Below are 25,461 nucleotides of genomic sequence, written 5' to 3'. Positions count from 1 at the left end.
TGCTCACTGAGTCAGTACATAGTCAAAGCTTTCCATAAGTTTGGGTCAGTCACAGTGGTCAGGTATTCTGCCACTGTATACTCTCTGTTTAGGGCCAAATAGCATTCTAGTTTGCTCAGTTTTTTTGTTGTCTGTTTGTGTTTGTGAATCGTTTTTTTGTGTGCCCTAGGGCAACGGTGTCTAGATGGAATTTGTATTTCTGGTCCTGGCAACTGGACCTTTTTTGGAACACCATTATCTCTCTCTCTCTCTCTCTCTCTCTCTCTCTCTCTCTCTCTCTCTCTCTCTCTCTCTCTCTCTCTCTCTCTCTCTCTCTCTCTCTCTCTCTCTCTCTCTCTCTCTCTCTCTCTCTCTCTCTCTCTCTCTCTCTCTCTCTCTCTCTCTCTCACCTTCCTTTTTTACTGTCCCATCTTGCTCTCTCTCTTTTTCAGACTTTCTCTTTCTAACTTTTCTTGCTTTCAGCCCCTCCTCACTCATTTCCACTGTTCTGTCTCTCACTCTGCTTTCTTTCGGTTCCCTCCTTTTCCCACTCTTTCTCTCGTTTCCCCTGCTCCTACCCTCTTTCTCCCACTCTTTTTCTCACCTCTCTCTTTCTCTCGTCTCCCCTGCTTTCTTTCTCTCCATCTTTTTCTCTCCTCATTGTTTCTCTCGCCCGTCTATATGTGTTGATCTGTTGCCTGAATTCTCTCTGCACCTTTATTTCTCTGAATCCCGACCCTACAATGAGGTGTGTACTCAGACAGTGTCTGTGACTGAAATGGCATCCTATTCACTATATAATGTGCAGTTGAAGTAGGAAGTTTACATAAACTTACTTTGGAGTCATTAAAACTCGTTTTTTCAACCACTCCACACATTTCTTGTTAACAAACTATCGTTTTGGAAAGTCGGTTACGACATCTACTTTGTGCATGACACAAGTAATTTTTCCAACAATTGTTTACAGACAGATTATTTCACTTTAAATTCACTGTATCACAATTCCAGTGGGTCAGAGGTTTACATACACTAAGTTGACTGTGCCTTTAAACAGCTTGGAAAATTCCAGAAAATGATGTCATGGCTTTAGAAGCTTCTGATAGGCTAATTGACATAATTTGAGTCAATTGGAGGTGTACCTGTGGATGTATTTCAAGGCCTACCTTCAAACTCAGTGCCTCTTTGCTTGACATGGGAAAATCAAAAGAAATCAGCCAAGAACTCAGAGAAAAAATTGTAGACCTCCAAAAGTTTGGTTCATCCTTGTGAGCAATTTCCAAATGCCTGACGGTACCATGTTCATCTGTACAAACAATAGTATGCAAGTATAAACACCATGGGACCACACAGCCGTCATACAGCTCAGGAAGGAGACGCGTTCTGTCTCCTAGAGATGGAAGTACTTTGGTGCAAAAAGTGCAAATCAATCCCAGAACAACAGCAAAGAACCTTGTGAAGATGCTGGAGTAAACAGGTACAAAAGTATCTATATCCACAGTAAAACGAGTTCTATATCGACATAACCTTAATGGCCGCTCAGCAAGGAAGAAGCCACTGCCCCCATCCAGCTGGCGGTGCAGATGTGCAATTCTGTGCTCGCCACTCACTAGAATCAAGGAGCTTTCAAAGATTCCTTGACTAGAACGCAGAAGTAGGATTGGAGACAACTTTTTTTTATTCCAAACATTCTTTGTGTAGAGTAAAGAAAGACATACTGACTTACGCAACAAAACTCTAATTCGACCGAAAGTCCATTCATCCATAACTTCCTTTATCTTTGCATCCATCCATTCATTAGGTCTTTCATCCTGTGCCCTTACTTTATTTATCTATCCATTTAATTATATATCCTATTTATTGATATATCCATCCAGTCATAACGTTCTATTAACAGCTTTATCAATAAATAAATACATGTATGGTTGATGGGAGCTTACTATAGCTAAAACAAATGTATTCCACTAGAGGCACCATCATATTTCTCTCCCCAAATTATAGCCTAATACCTTTCTAATTCCTTATGAATAAGTATTACAGTTTGCATATACTATGGTTTTCTAGTAAGAGTGTATGAAAGTGTAGTAGTCTTATTTGTGATGAAATATGTGATCCAACTGCCCCACAGTCCAAAGTAATTAGGTTGATATAGTAGTCTATCAAAGTAATCAGACCAGATATTTTAAGATATTTAACTTTAACTATATTTCACTGCTTCACTTAAGTAAAACGTTTTAAACTTCTTCCACTACCACAAAAATAATTTTAAACAGCTGAAGCAAGTCACAATTTTTCTATCTGGAAAATTACCATCTAGTTTTACACAATATCTTATCACAGCACTGGCAAACCATAGTTGACCAAAACCCTGACCAAAATGGCTGACCTTTAGACCATCAGAAGAAGGTTCATGCCCATTCTAGTATTCTAAGGTATTGACTGCCAAAGGAACACAATAGAAAAAGTTCCCTCAAACAGGACGACAGCCATGATTCAGAGAATGAGAAGGAAAGGGAGAAATGTGGCTGTTGAAGGGTCACAGCAGGAATTTGAGGAAACTAGTTTGCTACAAGGGTAGCGCTATTCTCAGTCCAGTGCTTTCTCTGATGCCTCCCTTCTGTCTCTCAGTTTGCCTCTGTGACTGTTCCGCTTCACTCAACATCTCACCATACTGATGCTGAGAATTTTTGCATTGTCCGCTGGATGGCTCACATGTGCTTTGCCCCCTATGGCAGTTTGGCAGGGACAATTTTTTTATCTTCAAAATAATTGTTGAGCAGAAGCCCAAGACATGATATCAAGTTACTTTGTCCTACACCTTGCATTTTAAACTGTGGGGACATCCGGGTACATGTCACCGGATATTACCCATCCAAGATCAGTGGCATTGCATTGCTTTCAGGGTGCATTTGAGGGAATTTCATAAGAGAAACTTGTTGCCTAATTTGACTGGGAAAACAGTCCATAGTCACAGTCCTTTTCTTTCTTCCAACATCCCTTCTCCCCCTCCCTCCTCTCTCACCATCACTGTCACACTAAATCATGAACATAGAATCGTCCCAATTACTGGTTCAACAAACAATTCGCTGGGCTGCCAGTTTTACACAAATTCAGCCAGAGCAGCCTCATTTGTCTTGCGCTTCGCTAAGGACGAAATACAGGAACATACTTTCTGCTCACTTCTTCATGTGTGAGGAACACATACATTAAAAAAACTTTGAAATCTCTTGAGGCAAGGACTGAACCCCTGGCCAGAAGCTTGTACTTGGTTGATGTACCTTTCCGGTGTGAACATTTTTTAAAAAAGAAGCAAGAGAACAATATCTTCCTCGACAGCACGTTGAGGGCATGACAGAAAGCAGAGCGGCGATAACGAGTTCCCAGTTTCCTATTGTCGCTCCAACAGAAACTGACCTCCCGGTTGGGTACACATTTCATGGTTTGATTCAGAGCAAAGAAAGTCATTTCTCAGTAACTACCTACTATACAGTTGAAGTCGGATGTTTATATATATTTAGGTTGGAGTCATTAAAACTCGTTTTTCAACCACTCCACACATTTCTTGTTAACAAACTATAGTTTTGGCAAGTCGGTTAGGACATCTACTTTTTGCATGACACAAGTAATTTTTCCAACAATTGTTTACAGACAGATTATTTCACTTATAATTCACTGTATCACAATTCCAGTGGGTCAGAAGTTTACATACACTAAATTGACTGTGCCTTTTAAACAGCTTTGAAAATTCCAGAAAATGATGTCATGGCTTTAGAAGCTTCTGATAGGCTAATTTACATAATTTGAGTCAATTGGAGGTGTACCTGTGGATGTATTTCAAGACCTACCTTCAAACTCAGTGCCTCTTTGCTTGACATCATGGGAAAATCAAAAGAAATCAGCCAAGTCCTCAGAAAAAAAATTGTAGACCTCCACAGGTCTGGTTCATCCTTGGGAGCAATTTCCAAACGCCTGAAGGTACCACGTTCATCTGTACAAACAATAGTACGCAAGTATAAACACCATGGGACCACGCAGCCGTCATACCACTCAGGAAGGAGACACGTTCTGTCTCCTAGAGATGAACGTACTTTGGTGCGAAAAGTGCAAATCAATCCCAGAACAACAGCAAAGGACCTTGTGAAGATGCTGGAGGAAACATATACAAAGTATCTATATCCAAAGTAAAACGAGTCCTATATCGACATAACCTGAAAGGCCACTCAGCAAGGAAGAAGCCACTGCTCCAAAACCGCCATTAAAAAGGCACACTATGGTTTGCAACTGCACATGGGGACAAAGATCGTACTTTTTGGAGAAATATCCTCTGGTCTGATTAAACAAAAATATAATTGTTTGGCCATAATGACTATCGTTATGTTTGGAGGATAAAGGGGGTGCCTTGCAAGCAGAAGAACACCATCCCAACAGTGAAGCACGGCGGTGCTGTGGGGGTGCTTTGCTGCAGGAGGGACTGGTGCACTTCACAAAATAGATGGCATCATGAGGAAGGAAAATTATGTGGATATATTGAAGCAACATCTCAAGACATCAGTCAGGAAGTTAAAGCTTGGTCGCAAATGGGTCTTCCAAATGGACCATGACCCCAAGCATACTTCCAAAGTTGTGGCAAAATGGCTTAAGGACAACAAAGTCAAGATATTGGAGTGGCCATCACAAAGCCCTGACCTCAATCTTATAGAAAATGTGTGGGTAGAACTGAAAAAGCGTGTGCGAGCAAGGAGGCCTACAAACCTGACTCAGTTACACCAGCTCTGTCAGGAGGAATGGGCCAAAATTCACCCAACTTATTGTGGGAAGCTTGTGGAAGGCTACCCGAAACGTTTGACCCAAGTTAAACAATTTAAAGGCAATGCTACCAAATACTAATTGAGTGTATGTACACTTCTGACCCACTGGGAATGTGATGAAAGAAATAAAACCTGAAATAAATCATTCTCTCTACTATTATTCTGACATTTCACATTCTTATAATAAAGTGGTGATCCTAACTGACCTAAGACAGGGAATTTTTACTAGGATTAAATGTCAGGAATTGTGAAAAACGTATTTAAATGTATTTGGCTAAGGTGTATGTAAACTTCAGACTTCAACTGTACATATGGCTCTGGTCAAAAGCTGTGCACTATATAGGGAATAGGGTGCCATTTTGGACGCAGCCACTCTCTCACTGCTGACTCATCGTTTCTATGGGGGAAACAACAGAGCTCCCTCTCCGACTCTCTCCGTTGATGAGGTTACTTCGCCGCCCGATGGCAAAGGGACGTGTCACTAACCTCAAAATGAGTGTGTGTGAGTGGGTGCAGTAGTTGTGGATGTGGTCGCGTTTGAGAGAAAGTGTGTATGCCTATTATTCTACGACACCAAGGACAGAGGAAGAGGAGACCGACTGAAGCGATCTGATTGGCTCCTGTCAGCAGAACAGCAAGTGATTGACAGCTGCACTAAACAAAAATCGGTCCCTAATGACTATGCAGATGCTCAGGGGAAGATGTTATTTTTTTGTCTCTCACCGTTGTTATTAGTAGCTAATTAGCCACATTCTGCACACAGAATACATATTTGTTTACTAGTCGGTGAACAAACAGTTGTGTGGAGTCGTTTGTTAGCGAGCTGTTGTTATTTCGTGGCTATGTCCCAAATGGAACTCTATTCCCTATGGGCCCTGGTCAAAAGTAGTGCTCTATACAGGGAATATGGTTCCAATTGGGACGCAAGCTGTGTGTTTGGAAGAGGTGTTAATCACCTAGACAGACATGAGACTGATACTGAGCGCCACAATACTACATTCTGTGTGTGTTTCTGCGAATGTGGAAATACAATACTGAAATTAAATAGACTGTGGACTTCTTAGAGACTCCAATTCAAATCATGCTCATCTTCCTTCATGCATCAATATGGGCCAATCGAAGTGGAACAGCCATTTAGGGTTATATTCCAATGCAATGCCCATACTAGCAGTGTGGATATTGAGACAGAGGAATTAAATAGCCATCTGTCTCTAGTGAAAGACAGATCAGACTATTTCATGCTCATGAAAGTTAATAACAATCACCTGTCCTTTCCTGAACAGATGTGCTATATAAAGCAAGGATTGGGAACCGTGTAACATAAAGTTTGACCCCTTCACCTTTCTGCAGTATAGAAACAGTATGAATATGCACAAACACCACAAAAACAAAACACCATTAAAGTAGCAGATTGAAGCTTTGATTAGTAATGAAATTGCAGCAATAGAGCAGCAGCATAAATCATAAACCAACTCAAAATTATATGCAATAAGGCTTTCTGTATTGGTTATACCCAGCAATCAAAGCATATCAAAAGTCAACAGTCAATTCAGTCAAGTCCAGAGTTCAAAGGTCACAAAATCTAAATGAGATTCAGTTGTTAAGTTAGTTCAAGTCAGTTAAATGCAGCTCCTTTTGTTTTTTCAAAAAAAAGTAAATCCACAAAATATATAAATTATTATCCAATAGGAATTGTAGGAAAGATGCTAAACTTAATCTAATATGCTCACTACTCATTTGTGTCGAAAGGAAGGGGATTTTCAGGTGATAAAGTCGCTGATAAAGTCAATCAAAATGATTTTGGTTTAATTCAAGTTGCAACATGGAGACACCTCCCGCACAGAAGCAGAGAAAATGTCTAACAGGCATTCTCTGAGAATGCACTTATATATTAATCAGACAGTACCATATGTTCTGTAAACACCAGCCCGAGAGGCTTGCAGGAAGTCACAACATCATTGGCTACAGAATCGCACCGCGTCACAGATACATTATCAGAGTGCCTTTGGCTCAGTGTACTTCCAGTCTGATGTCAATCACTATCAACGGATACGAGTTTAATACATAACATAGAGCATTGAGTCTAGTGACCATCAACCCGTGACACAAAGGATCCAAATAATCCAATGGAACTGGTTTATACAGCACATTTCCAGAGCTATTTTATTTTCAACATTTTCAAACAAACATTTCCCCATTGTTGCTCACACCACAGCTTTGCTCTCCCCTTCCTACACATGTGTGTGATCCTGTGGGAGCACATCTTTATAAAAAAAATAGAGGCAGTGCAGGACATTTATACTGTTTAGTTTGTTAAGTGCCAGGCAGCCACAGAGAAACTCATTACACCTGGCGAGGAAGTGTGTGTGTGTTTTTGTGTGGGGACCAGAAGTCCTCACATGGATAGTAAAACAAGGAAAATGTTGCCGGTCCCCACAAGTAAAAAGGCTATTTTAGGCTTAGGGGTTAGGTTTAGAGTTTAGGTTACAATTAGGTTTAGGGTTAGAATTAAGATTAGGGTTAGGGTTTGGAGTTAAGGTTAGGTTAAGGGTGAGGGAAAATGTGGTCCCAACGTGTGTGTGTGTGTGTGTGTGTGTGTGTGTGTGTGTGTGTGTGTGTGTGTGTGTGTGTGTGTGTGTGTGTGTGTGTGTGTGTGTGTGTGTGTGTGTGTGTGTGAAAGAGGGTGTGTGTGTGTGTGTGTGTGAGAGAGAGAGACAGAGAGAGAGAGACTACTACTTTATCTGATCATACCCCAGTTACATAATCAGAAACCACATCTAACATTGACCACACACCTTGTTCCTCTCCTTACCTTTCTTCTTGTTCAGCAGAGCGTGACCTGTGTTTGTGTGTTTGCGTGTGCCTGTGTGTGCGTTTACTGGTGGGGGAGTTATCTGGATGACAATTTAAAGGCCAAGTCCGGGATTCCGTCCAATGTAGACCTGGGTTTCACAGACCGCGTTCACTGTAAATGGAGCAGATGTCGACTCAAGCAGAAATCACCTTTACTATAAATGTCACTCGCAGTAGTGGTTGTTTATCTGTGTTTGTTTGAATCACATCCCAAGTCTGTTGTCAGCAATGATGCATTTTTGCTTAGAGATTCAAAGTTATGATTATTTACAAAAAGGTGATCAAATACAGTGTTATTAGCCTTAGTAGTGCATACATTTTCATACTTCTTCGTACACATCATTGATTTTGTAAATCTCAATGGGGAAAATGAATATGAATGTTTTTCCTATGGCTCCAAGATGGCGGCGTTATCAACGACAAACCTTCCGCTGACAGTGGTACCTACCCCCAGGCCTAAGCCATTACAGTCACACCTAGAGTTTAAATTAATTTTCCTTCCTGTAAATTTTGTGAACCACACTGACTAAACATGCTGTACTCTGTTCAAATTCAAAATGGCCGACAATGTAAAACATTACTGTAGTCGTATAATGACTTTGACTTTCACTTGGACCCTTGTCCACATACTGTAAATCAAATGTCTGAAGCAACTGCAAACGCTAGCTGTGCTATATATCATTCTTTACTGCCTAGACATTTCTAAGCTGGTTAAACCATACTGAACACTGTACTCACCATTGTTTCAATTCACAACAGTGAAACATGGCGAAATCAGTTTGAATGCCCAGTTAAGTTCTACAAATTGTGGTGGAAAGTGGAGGCCTTCAACACCACGAAACTCTCCCGGTTCCCTGGGTGCCGTTCCCATCGTTCCCCCAAATCAGGATTTAGTGACTCAATCAGTGTTGTGGTCATGCCACATCCATCTGACAAGACTAATCTCATGCAAATCTAGGCAAATAATAACTCCCCATTCGCCACAGCCTGGGATTACACTGCAAATGAGGAGAAATGTCTGTCACCTGGCAATGCGTGGCTGGCAGAAGAACAATTTCACCCACATATTTTTCAGAAACTGACAATTTTCAGGAACTATAAAATAAACTGCCATATTTTACCATTCACAAACATACTAATCTCGGTTAACCCAGAACTAAAGTCTCGGGTAATAGGTCAGATGCTCAATTAAGTTCTGGGTCCATATGTGTTCAGAGGAGAGATAGAACGAGGATCAGAACTGGATTGAAGAGCTCCACCCTCTCTCTTTGCAAGTTACTGGCAAGTCTATGGGCCAAATGTCAAATAGTGATTTGTCCAAAGCACCGGAGCATGCTGCTCCTAATGCTGCTCGTTATCTCACACATCCCGTTGTATCATGACAGATCTACAGTACCATTTATGTTTAAAAATTCACAGGTATTTTTTCAAAGGATTTAGAAAACGGTCAGAGATTACAAACATACAAACACGCCACTTCAGAAGCTATTTGGAAGACATATTATTGGTCCTAGAGTCATGAAATGTTTAGAGTACATATAGGGGATTTATTGCTTTCAAATCATATGAAAAATGCAAATGAAAAAAATGGAGTTTGGAGGTTTTCTTCAGACAGTGATGATAGTATTGGCATTTTTAACTGCAGTGAAATATGATGAAGATGCTTATTTAATTCATTCTGTTATATCTCGCTCACAACCAGGAGTCAGACGCAAAATGATTTCTGCCATTTCAGTGTGTTGGGGTTTATTGATGTGAGACTATATAGTGTTGGGGGGTTTGGTGAAGTGGAATGAAAGATGAGGCAAAATTTGTGTGATGGGAAATGTGATGAGTTTGAACAGTGTTCTGAATGATGAGTGTCTTCATTTGCCTGTGGGTGTGTGTGTGTGTGTGCTTGCATGTGTGCATGCAAGTGTGTGCGTGTGCATATGTGTTCATGTGTGTGTACGTGTGTGTATGCAAATGTTCATGTATGTGTAAACAATGTGTTTTACAGACACAAAATGGGCCTTTCATACTTGTGGGGCAGTGGGTTCGGAGGGGCCCACCCCAACCCAGTGTAGCAGCTCCTATCGGAACAGCAACGTCAAGGTTACCGTGGCAACCAGAAGCCCATTCAAAGGCATCCAAATCTGGAGGGTGCCGGAGACTGGCAGCTACAGGTAAATCAAAACACTGGCTGCATCTCAATGGTCTTAAGTGGCTTCCTTTCATGGTAGGTGTAACATATAGACTGAATCTCAGTCTAAACTGGCTTCCTTTCATGATAGGTGTAACATATAGTACAGTATAGACTGAATCTCAGTGTAAACTGGCTTCCTTTCATAATAGGTGTAACATATAGTACAGTATAGACTGAATCTCAGTGTAAACTGGCTTCCTTTCATGGTAGGTGTAACACAGGCTGAATCTCGATAGTTTGAATTGGCTTGGTAGATGTAGCACATATGCTGAATCTTAATAGTCTAACTTGGCTTTAATGGTAGGTGTAGCACACAGTCTCAATCTCAATAGTCTAAATTAGCTTCCTTTCATGGTAGATGTAAAACAGGGGCTGCATCTCAATAGTCTAAATTGACTTCCTTAGGAGGATGCCCAATACAGAATTGCTTTCACCTGCCCAGTTATGTAATGTCAGTGCCGATGGAGAAAAGGAAATTAGGAGATAGTGTCTGTGCATGAGTGTCTCTATCTATCTATCTATCTATCTATCTATCTATCTATCTATCTATCTATCTATCTATCTATCTATATATCTATCTATCTATCTATCTATCTATCTATCTATCTATCTATCTATCTATCTATCTATCTATCTATCTGTCTGTCTGTCTGTCTGTCTGTCTGTCTGTCTGTCTGTCTGTCTGTCTGTCTGTCTGTCTGTCTGTCTGTCTGTCTGTCTGTCTGTCTGTCTGTCTGTCTGTCTGTCTGTCTGTCTGTCTGTCTGTCTGTCTGTCTGTCTGTCTGTCTGTCTGTCTGTCTGTCTGTCTGTCTGTCTGTCTGTCTGTCTGTCTGTCTGTCTGTCTGTCTGTCTGTCTGTCTGTCTGTCTGTCTGTCTGTCTGTCTGTCTGTCTGTCTGTCTGTCTGTCTGTCTGTCTGTCTGTCTGTCTGTCTGTCTGTCTGTCTGTCTGTCTGTCTGTCGCTCGCTCTCTCTCTCCCCCCACCAACCCTCAAGCAGCCGCTCATCTGCATACACTCAAGACACACACACACACACACTCACACCTCATAATGCAAACACGGGTGAAGACTTCAAAAATATACCCTCGCTCTCTCGTCCACGGACAGCAATCGACGCCAAGGCCGTCTATTGATTCCACCTCCTTAAATGAGTGGGGCATTACTGACTAATCAGAGTCTTTGGGTTAGAGAGTGTGGCTGTAATGGCATCTAAATAGCATGATTCACACACTTATTACACCCGGCTACAGTAACCCACAATCACAAGGTGATTAAGAGACTGCTTCTTATGCCTCTCTCTCTCTCTCTCTCTCTCTCTCTCTCTCTCTCTGTCTGTCTCTGTCTCTGTCTCTGTCTCTGTCTCACTGTCTCTGTCTCACTGTCTCTGTCTTCACTGTCTCTGTGCCACTGTCTCTGTCTCTGTCTCTCTGTCTCTCTGTCTCTGTCTCTGTCTCTCTGTCTCTGTCTCGCTCACTCTCTCGCTCAACGAACTGAACTCTGACTGGGCAATCTGTTATCTGATGCAGATGCACTGAGATATGCGTGTGTACTGAATCTTCAAAACATAATTAGGTAAACAGCTGAGGTAGCTCTCTCACGCTGGGCGGTTGGTACACAGGGAGAGGACATATCGACCAATCAGGTTTTCAGGAGAGAGCCAGGAAGACTAGAGTGTAGACAGCCAATGTTCAATTTGATATCATGCTCTGTTTACAGAAGCCTTATAATGCACTATACCACCTGTGTGTAACGCATTATTGGAATGCTGTTATTATTAAAAGCCTTAAAGATCAGTGCCACTGTTCGCCCACAGCGCCTTTGTTACTGATTTAGTTTTGTTCATGAAATGGAGAGAAGCATCCAGCAGCGTGGTAAAATACATTTCAGAGCATATTCTGCTGTGCAATGATGTCTGAGGAAAAAAACAGTGTCTGTTGTTTGCAGTAACTTATTTGTTGTTGAACTATTATAAACGGACATGGTAGTTTCACCAATTAAGGATTCTAGCTTTAAATCTGCAATATGTAGAAATCGCTCTGACATTACCTGGTTGCTAAAATGTAGTTTATGTGACAAAACAAATACAGAGAATCATTGTACAATCTAAACCACTGTGAAATATATATATATATATATATATATATATATATATATATATATATATATATATATACACTGCTCCAAAAAATAAAGGGAACACTTAAACAACACAATGTAACTCCAAGTCAATCACACTTCTGTGAAATCAAACTGTCCACTTAGGAAGAAACACTGATTGACAATACATGTCACATGCTGTTGTGCAAATGGAATAGACAACAGGTGGAAATTATAGGCAATTAGCAAGACATCCCCAATAAAGGACTGGTTTTGCAGGTGGTGACCACAGACCACTTCTCAGTTCCTATGCTTCCTGGCTGATGTTTTGGTCACTTTTGAATGCTGGCGGTGCTTTCACTCTAGTGGTAGCATGAGACGGAGTCTACAACCCACACAAGTGGCTCAGGTAGTGCAGCTCATCCAGGATGGCACATCAATGCGAGCTGTGGCAAGAAGGTTTGCTGTGTCTGTCAGCGTAGTGTCCAGAGCATGGAGGCGCTACCAGGAGACAGGCTTGTACATCAGGAGATGAGGAGGAGGCCGTAGGAGGGCAACAACCCAGCAGCAGGACTGCTACCTCCGCCTTTGTGCAAGGAGGAGCAGGAGGAGCACTGCCAGAGCCCTGCAAAATGACCTCCAGCAGGCCACAAATGTGCATGTGTCTGCTCAAACGGTAAGAAACAGACTCCATGAGGGTGGTATGAGGGCCCGACGTCCACAGGTGGGGGTTGTGCTTACAGCCCAACACCGTGCAGGACGTTTGGCATTTGCCAGAGAACACCAAGATTGGCAAATTCGCCACTGGCGCCCTGTGCTCTTCACAGATGAAAGCAGGTTCACACTGAGCATGTGACAGACGTGACAGAGTCTGGACACGCCGTGGAGAACGTTCTGCTGCCTGCAACATCCTCCAGCATGACCGGTTTGGCGGTGGGTCAGTCATGGTGTGGGGTGGCATTTCTTTGGGGGGCCGCACAGCCCTCCATGTGCTCGCCAGAGGTAGCCTGACTGCCATTAGGTACCGAGATGAGATCCTCAGACCCCTTGTGAGACCATATGCTGGTGCGGTTGGCCCTGGGTTCCTCCTAATGCAAGACAATGCTAGACCTCATGTGGCTGGAGTGTGTCAGCAGTTCCTGCAAGAGGAAGGCATTGATGCTATGGACTGGCCCGCCCGTTCCCCAGACCTGAATCCAATTGAGCACATCTGGGACATCATGTCTCGCTCCATCCACCAACGCCACGTTGCACCACAGAGTTGGCGGATGCTTTAGTCCAGGTCTGGGAGGAGATCCCTCAGGAGACCATCCGCCACCTCATCAGGAGCATGCCCAGGCGTTGTAGAGAGGTCATACAGGCACGTGGAGGCCACACACACTACTGAGCCTCATTTTGACTTGTTTTATGGACATTACATCAAAATTGGATCAGCCTGTAGTGTGGTTTTCCACTTTAATTTTGAGGGTGACTCCAAATCCAGACCTCCATGGGTTGATAAATTTGATTTCCATTGATCATTTTTGTGTGATTTTGTTGTCAGCACATTCAACTATGTAAAGAAAAAAGTATTTAATAAGATTATTTCATTCATTCAGATCTAGGATGTGTTATTTTAGTGTTCCCTTAATTTTTTTGAGCAGTGTATATATAAATAGTGTATTTTCAGCTGTTTGAAGCTGGAGTACATACTGAAATTAAAAGATGCAAAAGTGAACCTTAGGGATGGGAGGCATAGAAATAGCACACATAGAACGGATTTACAGACTTGGTTTCTATGAGGATGACAGATCTATAACTCACATTTCTATGTGAATTTGGTCAGGTAGCCCACAATGCTACATACTGGGCCTTTTAAGTTAAAGCATTTTATAATGCGTTATGTACCAGCGGTTCATTCCTTTCTGTTTGTGTGTATGTCCAAAACAGGATCACAGCTTGTGGGGCGGCTGGAGGTCGCAGTGTACTGACCATGACCAAGTCACATGGTGTCCAACTCACCGCAGACTTCCTGCTTCAGGAGGGCGAGTTGCTTCACATCCTGGTGGGCCAAAAAGGAGAGGACGCCTGCCCCAATGTGAGTACCATCTTCCCAAAAACGATTCTGAATAAATGTCAAGGCTCAACACTTTCAAACTTATGCCCCATCCCAAATCAGCCACTAGCTCCTACCTCCTAGGTAGGCACTTACATCTAAGAGGACTGAGTAGATCCAAAAAACATTTCTTACCCCAGGACACTTCAACTGTTGACTATTGTAGTGTCGAGTTAACGTTGCTAATTATGCTGTGATGACCAAGGAGGACCCGCTGACGCTGTATTTTTATCATAAGGTTTATTCATAACAAAGGGTTACAGCGTCGATTTACAGATACCTGCAGATACCCGGAGAATAATCGCCCCATCTCTAATATGATTATTCTGCTTCTCTTCTGTCCTAACTGTGCTATATATGCTATGTAATCTGATATGGGTGTTCCCCTACAGACCAATCACCTGTCTCCACACAACAGACTTCCTCTGTTCTATGGTGTTCCTCTAAAACGGCTCCCTCTAAAACAGAATAAACATCCTCTCAGGTTCCACTTGAAAACATTAGCAAAGTAATAATTCTTCATACACTACATATTCCCCCCTTCGAGACAAATTAAGTCTCGAAAAACAAAAATAATAGGATTATGACAAGTAACAATTTCTCTTATTGAGTATTTTTTAACAATAAACCAAAAACAATTTTCTCTATGGAGTGTAAATACCTTTCTATGAAACATGAAAACATCTCTATGGAGTGTGAATACATTTCTATGAAATATGAACAAATCTCTATGGAGTGTGAGAGCGAAAAACCTGTCTGGCAGCCTTCTTTCCAAATATCCATCCATCAATCAAGACAGTAAAATTCTCTCACGGCCCCTCTGCCCCAGGCAACCACTTAAGTACTCCAGATCAATTCATACATCTTTATCAATGCATTTGAAACTATGTTGCAATTAAATACACATGAAAGCCCCAGCAAACAAAATACTTTCCAAAATGTCCACACTCAGGCTGGTCGACCCATCGGACCCTACTGTGAATTCTATCTATCCCTGCCTAGACTCCATATCCCTAACCATTCCAAGAAATAAACAAAAACATCTGAGATCCCCACATGTATCCAATAACAGCAAATATCATTCTACAAAAATTAATACCGATATCATTGCAGACACTGGAATGTAGTCCACTACACTTCATCTCCTTAGCAGTGTCGACTTCCAATGCATCGTCGATGATGGAATCGGAACATTTCCACACCTTCCTTGTTCCATCTCCTCCAGTCCCTTCATATTGTCCTTGTTTGAGCATTTGAATCTCTACATATTCCCCCAAATGCTTCTGGAAGAAAATAATAGACCAAACAGTATATTTTGCAAAACAACACATTCAAATTAAAACATCAATATCAACTAAAATTATAAAAATGATATATAAAATGAATCACATTCTATTCCCACCTTTGATTCATAACAAAATTCTAAAATCACACTAATATTGAAACCTCTGAAATCTATCTATCAATACTCCTTTGAGTCTTGACAGAAGGTTAAACCCTCATCGTTTCATTTGCAAAACCCTTCAAATTATAGGTAATATTATCTATGTTATCTTCCCCAATTTTACACCATACCATGGAAAAATCCCCACTTCTCTCTTAGACTTATCCTCCAATGATAGGCTTCCCAGACTATGAAACTTATCTCTTTCAAAATCAGATGTATCTCTTTCCCCTTGCTTCCCCTCTTTTAATTTTAAAAACCTCATATGGAAGCTTCAACTTCTAACAATATCCTTTCCATCCATAGGTAAGAATATATACTCTCACCACAAACCCCTAAATATCTCTAAAATCCTCAATAGTCACATTATCATTCAAAACTTATCTCCTTACTAAATTAAACCTCAAAAGTTACATTATATTTCTCATTACTAACCTTATGTTCCTGCTTACCCCAAAGTCAACATATAATCATCACCATCTAATATTCCCATAAACATCCTCTTTCCATCATATGTTTTATTTGAACAAAAACAGCTTTTAGCCCTCACTGGTTTCCTCCAATTCTTCATGAAGCGCTGTTGACTGATTTTTGTTCCTATCTAACAAATTCACATTGGTTAATTCATTTAACCAAGAACACTTAAACCTAGGCCTAAACAAATGTTTCCACAACTACATTATTTTCTCTCACATCTACAAGAAAATTAGCTTTATCACCCATCCTAACCCTAATAACAGTATTTTCCTCTAAAATTGATGCTGGAGCGATTGGCTCCCTTGTAATCAAATGTGATATATTTATAGCTTTAATAACTGTCAATGTTGAAAGAGTTAAATTGCTTCTCACTATTGTTATAATATGCTAAAGTGTTGATGTCATTGTCGTTGTTTCATCTAGTTTCCCCAAAGCTTTGAACTCTTTACTTGTATTTCCATCTATCACCACTAGTGTCACTACATTAACTCTCAATCCTAACTCTAATCCCTCACTTTCAAACTTTTCATTATAAAAAATACACTTATAATCACCTTCATCTTCCTGCTGGGAATTGTAAATATAGATACTGCAATCACCCTCAATCTTCTCTTATCATTCAGCAACGCATACTTTCTCAATGCATCTGCTCCTAACAGATCTAAACTCCTATCATATCTATCTTCCCACTAAACTGTAAATTTCCCTTCACCACTGTTCTCTCTCTCTTACTACTAACTAACATTGAAGCTTAGCTAACTGTCCTAGAGTTCCTTCAACCCTAGTTTTCCTAACTTTTTTTTTTTTATCTGACTTTTCTCCTAACTTTTAAAAACCTTTTCAAAAACCATTTCACTGATTTATTCACAAAATCCTTTCGCACAAATTTTTCAAAAACCATTTCACTGATTTATCCACAAAATCCTTTACCACTAATTTTAGAATATGTGATCGGGAAGACCCCACCTGCTTATGATTTCTTTACACACAGACTTGGCAAACGATTGAGCATCTTTTAGCCTAATTTGAAATCTTATTCACCTCTTGGTGTAGGAATGTAACCAAGAATAACAGTCACCCCTTTTAACAATATTTTTCAGACAGATTGTCTCCTTCCTATGATATTATATTTTCAAGCAAAGATGATTCCCAAAAACCCTACTCTTTTAAAATCTTCTACCAGACAGCCGTCTGGTGTACATCTTATTTTACAGTTCAACTTACACAATGCTTCTCTTCCCAACAATGCAATAGGTATATGTTCTGATACCAGTATGAGTATTTTAATTTTCTTTCATTCTTATAGCAGAGCTCAATTGGTTCCTTAAGAGTAATCAACTGTTTTACTCCCTCAAATCCCTATCCTAATTAGTCAATTTTACATAGTGAGATGTGTAACCTCTTCAGGCTGAACACAGATAAAAGCTTTTCCACTATCACTTCTCATAGTCCTTTGTTTTCACTTCAATTGTTAGATTTTTTTTTTCCCCTAATTGGTGCTACCAGCTGACACCCCCCTTCGGATCTTCTAGGCACTCCTAGAATCCTTGCTCCTTTAAGGGTTCACCTGTCCTCCAGATGATCTTCACTTGCTCCTGTATCTTCCTCTGAAATTCCCTTTTTCCAGAAACTATCTATGGATATGAACCAACTTGTACCACTAGTTGTGGCTGATACAATTGCATTTGACCTTGTTCAGTTGAAGCTGTAGCAGTAATTGTTGATTTGGTGCACATTGATTCTTCATAACCAAAGCTTTTCTTCTCCTTCTTCTTCTCCCCCAGTTGTATTTCATCAAGCTTACTGAGAGTTTCTTGGTCCTGTTCTTTCTTGTTGTTTACATATCGGTATTCTTCAAAAGCTTATATTCTAAGTTCTGTCCTCGAAATATCATCTTCCATCATCTTCTTACTTTTGCTCTCTTTCCTTTCCTCAATGTATTCTTCTCCTCCAATTCTTGGGATCCTTTTCTCAGCAGTTTTTTCTTCTCTTCTGTATGTTCAGCTTCTTGAGTTGTTCTTCCAGTTCTCTTTGTCTCTTCTAAATTATTCCCCTTATCCAGGCATAATACACATCAGTCTATATCTCTTTCTATTTCTTCTTTACTAATCATTGTAGAATAAAATCCTCTTGAACATGAAGCACCTTTAATCTCCAAATCTTCATCGCTGTCTTCATCTTTGCTTTCATCAGAACTCGAATCTCTTGTATCCTTCTTCCTTCAACTTCCATCAGAGATCAAATCTCTAGTATCCTTCTTCTTTCCTCTCTTGCCAACTTTCTTCTAATCACAGAGTCATATCCACCCATGATCTCTTCTCAATCACTCTGATCATCATCATCATCATCATCATCATCTTCAAGTTCCATCTTCCTTAACCTCACTCTTCTCTTAGTTTCCAGACATCTCATTTTCTTCTTCTTTTGGAGTTTTGGATTAATCTTTATCATCGTTTCTGCTTATCCTCTCTCTATTATTATTCTTTATTATTATTCGTTCATCTTCATCATGTTGATGACATCAGGGTTAAGATTCCTTCTATTAGCTATGGTTGTTCAATGTCAGGCCAACTTTTATTCCCTTTTCCAGATAACCTTTACATTTACATTATTTAGCAGATGCTCTTATCCAGAGCGACTTACAGGAGCAATTAGGGTTAAGTGCCTTGCTCAAGGGCACATCGACAGATTTTTCACCTAGTTGGCTCGGGGATTAGAACCAGCGACCTTTCGGTTACTGGCACAACGCTCTTAACCACTACGCTACCTGCCGCCCCGCTACCTGCCGCCGTCCTTTAGTTAATGGTATTGCAATGTTTACTATTTTCAACTATATCAACAGGTGTAATTACTTTCATAGTTCTTATGTCCTTTTTCCCCCATGTAACAACTATTTTATATTCCTTTATTGTGAATTATTTTTATTTTAGACTATATAGCTTATGGCTTCCTCCCTATTTTTTTCTTTCTAAATATTTTTTTTCTTCTTCCCCAAATTAATTAATTAATCAATTAATTTATTCATCGATTTATTTATTTATTCATTTTATTTTATTTTACCAAATTATTGATTAATGGCAATCTTACCACATCGAATCAGGAAAGTAAATTAAAGTAGTCAACTTCAGAGCAATCCAAAAAAAGAAAGACTTCTAATCCTACAACACTACAGTACTCACAAACGAATTGCTTAATAAGCACCCAATTACCTTAATTGTACAGAATAATGTCAGTACTCGATTCCCCCACTCAACTCTAATCAAACCCACTCATGCACAACAACTCCAATATGCAATTCCATCAATTGATCAGTCTTTTGCCAAGTCCCTGTGAAATTGTCATAACATCAAATATGCTAGGCACACAAATTATCCTTAATAGGAAGGTAGGTTTTTGTAAACAAAACAGTACTGGCCTTGATTTTTGACTTGATCCTGTCGCAGCAGACTCTGTCGCGTCACACCCTGTCGCATGATGTACACGTCAGCACTTCTGCTCTCTCTCTCTCTCTCCTCGTTCCTCTTATCGTCTCTCATATCACAAAAGAACAAAGAAACAGACAAGAATTTAGTAGTTCATGCAGTCACTGAGTTATTTCAACCATTCAATATTCCTCTAGTCACATTCGCGCTAAGAATTAACTCAGGAATCGTATAAATAGCTCAATAACATGTTTTATTTATTTATTTATTTAATTATTTTTATTTTTAATCCGTCAACATCTCTCTCTCATTTATCAATTCGATAGGTCTCAAATAGTTTCATCTTTAAACAACAGCCGATGTAACAACCAGAATACACTATTAGACTAACTCTTCTCCTCTCTCTTCGTTTGTCTGTATCTCCCCGCAGAGGAGTGTAGCAGAGGAGTGGCATATTTACCCCTACGTCACTCTAGTGTCATAAAATCACGCGCATGCGCAGTTCAAACATCAATACGATTTCACAGTGGAAGGAGCTCTCTCCCAGCTCTCTCCACGCCAGACAACAGAAAGTTAACAGTCCCGCTGTACTTCCTCTCTTTTACCCCTCATAGACAAACAATAACACTTAACAGAGCTCACAAACCATAGGACACAATCCCACACTATCCTAAACACAGTTCTGGAGGCTCGATCCATTCCAATGGACCCCCAAGGTAAAAAATTAGCATGTAGCATGTATCATTTAGCAATTAGCATGTAGCATGTAGCATTTTTACCTCCGCCGCGTCGTAAAATCCTTTGTCCTCTAAATTTCTGCTACCACGAGTTCCCGCGGAAATTCAATGAGCGGTCACATCAATCAAAATGATTTGTCAACCACATGCTGAGAGGTAACATACAATTGAATTATATACCACAGCCTCAAGCCCCATGGACTTACCTAACTTCACCTAACGTGTTATAAGGATTTTTGGCCCATCCTAGAGATCGCCTCATTAAAAGGGCTACCGTAGATTCGCAGCGGTTCTAAGTTGCACACATATACCTTGGCCTTATTCCTCTCAATCTATTCTTCTTGAACTTTTATTAAAGCAAAATATCCCTATAGACACTCCCCCCTTTTTGCGTTGTTTACCAGCGCAAACAAATTTAGAATCGACTCTTATCCCACAGCACATCAGCAACGCACACACGCAAGTTCTTTAACGGTGCATTCTTTCAACGCACACACACAGACACACAAACTAACCAGAGCCCAAAGTAGCGAGAAAACTCACCCTTATCTGCCTCTGGAGCCAGAGTCAGCTCGGCGCCCATGAATGAAACGCTGAGGAAAAAACGCAACACAACCAAATTCCTCGTCGCCATTTTGTAGTGTCGAGTTAACGTTGCTAATTATGCTGTGATGACCAAGGAGGACCCGCTGACGCTGTATTTTTATCATAAGGTTTATTCATTACAAAGGGTTACAGCGTCGATTTACAGATACCTGCAGATACCCGGAGAATAATCGCCCCATCTCTAATATGATTATTCTGCTTCTCCTCTGTCCTAACTGTGGTATATATGCTATGTAATCTGATATGGGTGTTCCCCTACAGACCAATCACCTGTCTCCACACAACAGACTTCCTCTGTTCTATGGTGTTCCTCTAAAACGGCTCCCTCTAAAACAGAATAAACATCCACTCAGGTTCCACTTGAAAACATTAGCAAAGTCATAATTCTTCATACACTACACTATCCAGGAAAATTAAGAAAAATGAGTCTATTTCTGCATCAATCAGAAAGATTTATTGACAGGACAAACAGTCACCAGTTGAAATGTCCTGGGGTAATGAATATGTTTTGGGGGATTTTTTGATTCCCTTTTTTGTTCAAACTGGGCTGAAATGTGTTTGGGTATACCTTTTTCAAGGACTGTGCAGATCTAAGAGGACTGTATATATAAGAAGGGGAAAACCAGGGTTCTTAGTCTGGTGTGTTTGGGGCTATAGTAATGCTTCATTTTGCCTTCTGATAAGCCAGGTGGAATCGTTGCTTTATCACTTATACACCTATATGCAATTCTGTCAGATCTTCACAATTGCATAAATAGCCTATTATAGACAACAGCAGTGGCCTAACTCGATCCAAACTGGAATGTTGAAGTCTCAGGGATATCTCACACGACAAGGGAGCATGTTTGAATTGATATCCCATCAAGTGCCTTGGCATTTTAACTGTAAATGTTATTGGAATGAATTGACTCTCATTCCATCATGTTGTTTTTGGCTTCATCCCAGAGTTGTCTTATACTTTGGAGTTCTCAGTCAGGAATAATTTGGAAAATTAATCAAATAAATTGGAGAAAAATGTCAGACAAGGACAAGCAGAGAGGTGGCCCAGACACATTGACAGTGGGGAACTGGAATCATTTGAGGTCTCAGACTCTCAGTTAATTTCTATCAGGTCTATAATCCCGAAGAGAGTAGATACTCTCAAATGGGGTTGGTGCTTTTAAAACTGATTAGTTCAGGCTGTTGGTGTGTTCAGTGTTTCTCAAACAGCCTCCCCTCTGTAGGAGTATTAATATCCTTTTACAAACCATATCAGACACGCACACGCACACACACACGGGCGGCAGGTACCTAGGGGTTAAGAGCATTGGGCCAGTAAAAAAGCTCAATGGTTTGAATCCCCGAGCCAGTAAGGTGGCAAAATCTGCCGTTCTGCCCTTGAGCAAGGCCGTTAACCACCAACAACTACTTCCCGGGAGCCGATGACGTGGATGTCGAATAAAGCAGACCCCTGCACCTCTCTGAGAGAGGGGTTAAATGTGGAAGACACATTTCTGTTGTATCCCCTTACACACACACACTCTGTGCCTCAACCCTGGCGATGGCAAGAGCAACAGCCAGGGGTAAAGGTTACATGCTTCCCAGTCGAAAAGGATTAAACATTTATGGCAATTTAGATAGCTTGCTGTTGCTAGCTAATTTGTCCTGGGATATAAACATTGGGTTGTTATTTTACCTGAAATGCACAAAGTCCTCTACTCCGACAATTAATCCACAGATAAAACAGTAAAAGTTTCTTCCTCTTCTTTGGACTTTATATGGCAGTTGGCAACCAACTTTATGGTGCATTACCACAACCAACTGTACTGGAGTGTGGACCTCAGTTCATCTTTCAATCACCCACGTGGGTAGATGCTCCTAAAAACCAATGAGGAGATGGGAGAGGCAGGACTTGCAGCGCGTTGAGCGTCACAAATAGGACAGAGTTCTATTTTAGCGCCTGGCCACGCAGACTCTCGTTGACGCGCGCGAGCAGTGTGGGTGCAATGATTGAATAACATGCATGTGTAAATTTATTTTACAACGCACGTGACGCGTGCGGTGTGTTCAGCATGTTAGGGGTAATTCTATGTGAAATTGAGCTCTCGCCGCTCCCATCTGGGCACTGGCCAAAATTGATGAAAGGTTTTGGGTTGGAAGGAAGGGTGCTGACTTGGCTGTTTGGTTATTATTACCTGTCATCAACTCCGCTAGTCGTTTGGCTTTCGATACATCTCTCATTTGTTACAATAGCCCAAGTTGGTGATGGGCAGATTGGGTAGAATAACACACTAGATGCAGTAAAAGGCCTGGTCCCAGATCTCTTTGTGCTGTCTTGCCAACTCCTATGGTCTTGGTCATGTCTGGTTTGGCATGACAATGACTGTTGAAGTTGGCAAGACACCACAAACAGACCTGGGAATAGGCTACTAGGCTAGTAAAGGCCCAATCCAAACTAAAGATCTGAGCATGGAACTTGACTTCAGTGGATATCTTCCATTAACATCAATGCATCATTTATGAGGAAGTCTGGATTGCACAGACATACAGTATCTCAAATTAGTTATTTTACTCTGAATAAAGAAACTGAGGAAATCACTCTTTCTCTATTCTCGTTGGTAGACCAACGAGATCCTGAACAAGATCTGTGTGGAGCAGATGCCATTGGACAACAAGACGCATGTCAAAGGGGGCGGGGGCGGAGGAGGCGGAGCCACCTATGTGTTCAAGGTAAGGAGAGAAGGCCACGTCCCAAAATGTTCGCTGTTTTCTTGCCCTTCTTGATCACTGATAGGTCTAAAGATTGCTTTCATATTGCTTTCAACTGTCAGATGAAGGAAGGAAGGAAGGAAGGAAGGAAGAAAGGAAGGAAGGAAGGAAGGAAGGAAGGAAGGAAGGAAGGAAGGAAGGAAGGAAGGAAGGAAGGAAGGAAGGAAGGAAGGAAGGAAGGAAGGAAGGAAGGAAGGAAGGAAGGAAGGAAGGAAGGAAGGAAGGAAGGAAGGAAGGAAGGAAAGGGAATGAATCTGATGAGGAAAGGAAGTTAAAGGAAAGGGGATATATTTGATGATTTAGATGATTTATGAATATATAAGTCCCTCACCTGTTCCTTTTTAATTGAAGCTGGGCTGAAGCGGGTCTAAGCACACACACATTAAATGTATAATATATGCTAGAGCACGGTTATTCAAGTACTATTTGAGAAGGTCCGGTCACACAAATTTCCTGGGTGGCAAACGTCCAGATGAATATTGTCATTTATTGGCGTAGTAACAACCCCACCCCTGGAAGGTCATGTTTCGGAGGATGCATGCCTCTCGACCTTCGCCTCTCCCGAGTCTGTTGGGGAGAGGCGAAGAATAACACACTATATTCAGTAAAAGGACTAGCCTGGTCCCAGATCTCTTGTTCACACCCCTCTTATTGGCAGAGAGAACAATTTCCAGTCGAAAGCTAATTTCCTGCAATTTTACACATTTTGTGGTGAGAAAATGTAGCAGTTTGAAAGCTCATTTCCTGCAATTGTACATATTTTGCCATGTCTTATGTGTGATCTTATGATACCAGGTATCAAGTGGGTTCCAAGTATTTATATGTTTATTGACCACGTTCTGGTTCCGGATCCGAGCTGCGGTCCGCCTGTTGAGTATGGCTCTGCTAGAGGTTGATAACGTCACACTGACTCATTTGCCATGGTAACAGGTACAGAGGGGTGTCCACATCCCCCTGATCATCGCAGGTGGGGGTGGGGGACGTGGGTACAGCAGCCAATCGGACAGCCAGGATGAGTTGATGGACGACTCCAATGTACCAGGGCGCAATGGGAAGTCTGGAGCGGCAGGTAAAACACTGTGTGTATTGTGAAGGACTGTGTGTGTGTGGTGTGTGTGTGTGTGTGTGTGCGCGCGCTTGCTTGTGCGCGTGCGTGTACGTGTGCATGTGCGTGTGGGTGTGGGTGTGTGGGTGTGCGCGTGTGGGTGTGTGCGCCAGAACTGGGATATCTATAGTTGTAACTATGGTCTGTGGAAAGTTGTAAAAAATCTGGGGGACGAATAGGTACTTTGGAGGTGACTACAACTAAAAATTACAAATTTGAATACAGATCTCAGAAACTAACTACTTTTAAAAACTATTTGAAAACAGATCTGAGAAAGCAACTAATTTTTTTAAACTATTTCAATTCAGATCTCAGGAAGTGACTACTTAAATGAAAGTACTGGATAGGTTGCCTTAAACTAATGGCGGGCTGTATCTGTAACTGCATGTTGAAAATAGATATAGAATGAATAGAGCACACGACATCTCCTATACTATTCCAATCTTTCTGACAGATACAGTGTTTGATCTTTACAGTGCCTTCAGAAAGTATTCAGACCCCTTGACTTTTTCCACATTTGTTACGTTACAGCCTTATTCTAAAATTGATTTTTTTTTTATATCATCAGCAGTCTACAAACAATACCCCATAATGACAAAGTGAAAGGTTTGCCTCAAAAAACAGAAATACCTTATTTACATAAGTATTCAGACCCTTTGCTATGAGACTTGAAATTGAGCTCAGGTCCATCCTGTTTCCATTGATCATCCTTGAGATGTTTCTACAACTTGATTGGAGTCCACCTGTGGTAAATTCAATTGATTGGAAATTATTTGGAAAGGCACACACCTGTCTATATAAGGTCCCACAGTTGACATTGCATGTCAGAGCAAAAACCAAGAACACAGTGACCTCCATCATTCTTAAAGGGAAGAAGTTTGTAACCACCAAGACTCTTCCTAGAGCTGG

At 41.0% G+C, this 25,461-nt stretch overlaps 1 protein-coding gene across 1 annotated transcript in view; it reads left to right on the top strand.

Annotated features, from left to right (window-relative positions):
* LOC311145665 (ALK tyrosine kinase receptor-like) overlaps positions 1 to 25,461 on the top strand; it is a gene marked incomplete at both ends in the record, with an annotated part of 155,661 nt that overhangs the window by 90,631 nt on the left and 39,569 nt on the right. Inside the window, 4 exons of the mRNA XM_084181928.1 lie at positions 9,637 to 9,802; positions 13,848 to 13,995; positions 23,301 to 23,408; positions 24,378 to 24,516. Coding sequence (XP_084038054.1) covers positions 9,637 to 9,802; positions 13,848 to 13,995; positions 23,301 to 23,408; positions 24,378 to 24,516 — 561 coding nt within the window. The remainder of the gene's footprint in view (positions 1 to 9,636; positions 9,803 to 13,847; positions 13,996 to 23,300; positions 23,409 to 24,377; positions 24,517 to 25,461) is intronic.

This window comes from Coregonus lavaretus, assembly GCF_964263955.1.
Source record: "Coregonus lavaretus genome assembly, chromosome: 18".
Lineage (NCBI taxonomy): Eukaryota > Metazoa > Chordata > Actinopteri > Salmoniformes > Salmonidae > Coregonus > Coregonus lavaretus.
The sequence above is the reverse complement of the archived record's forward strand: the minus strand, read 5'-3'. Positions and strand labels throughout refer to the sequence as shown.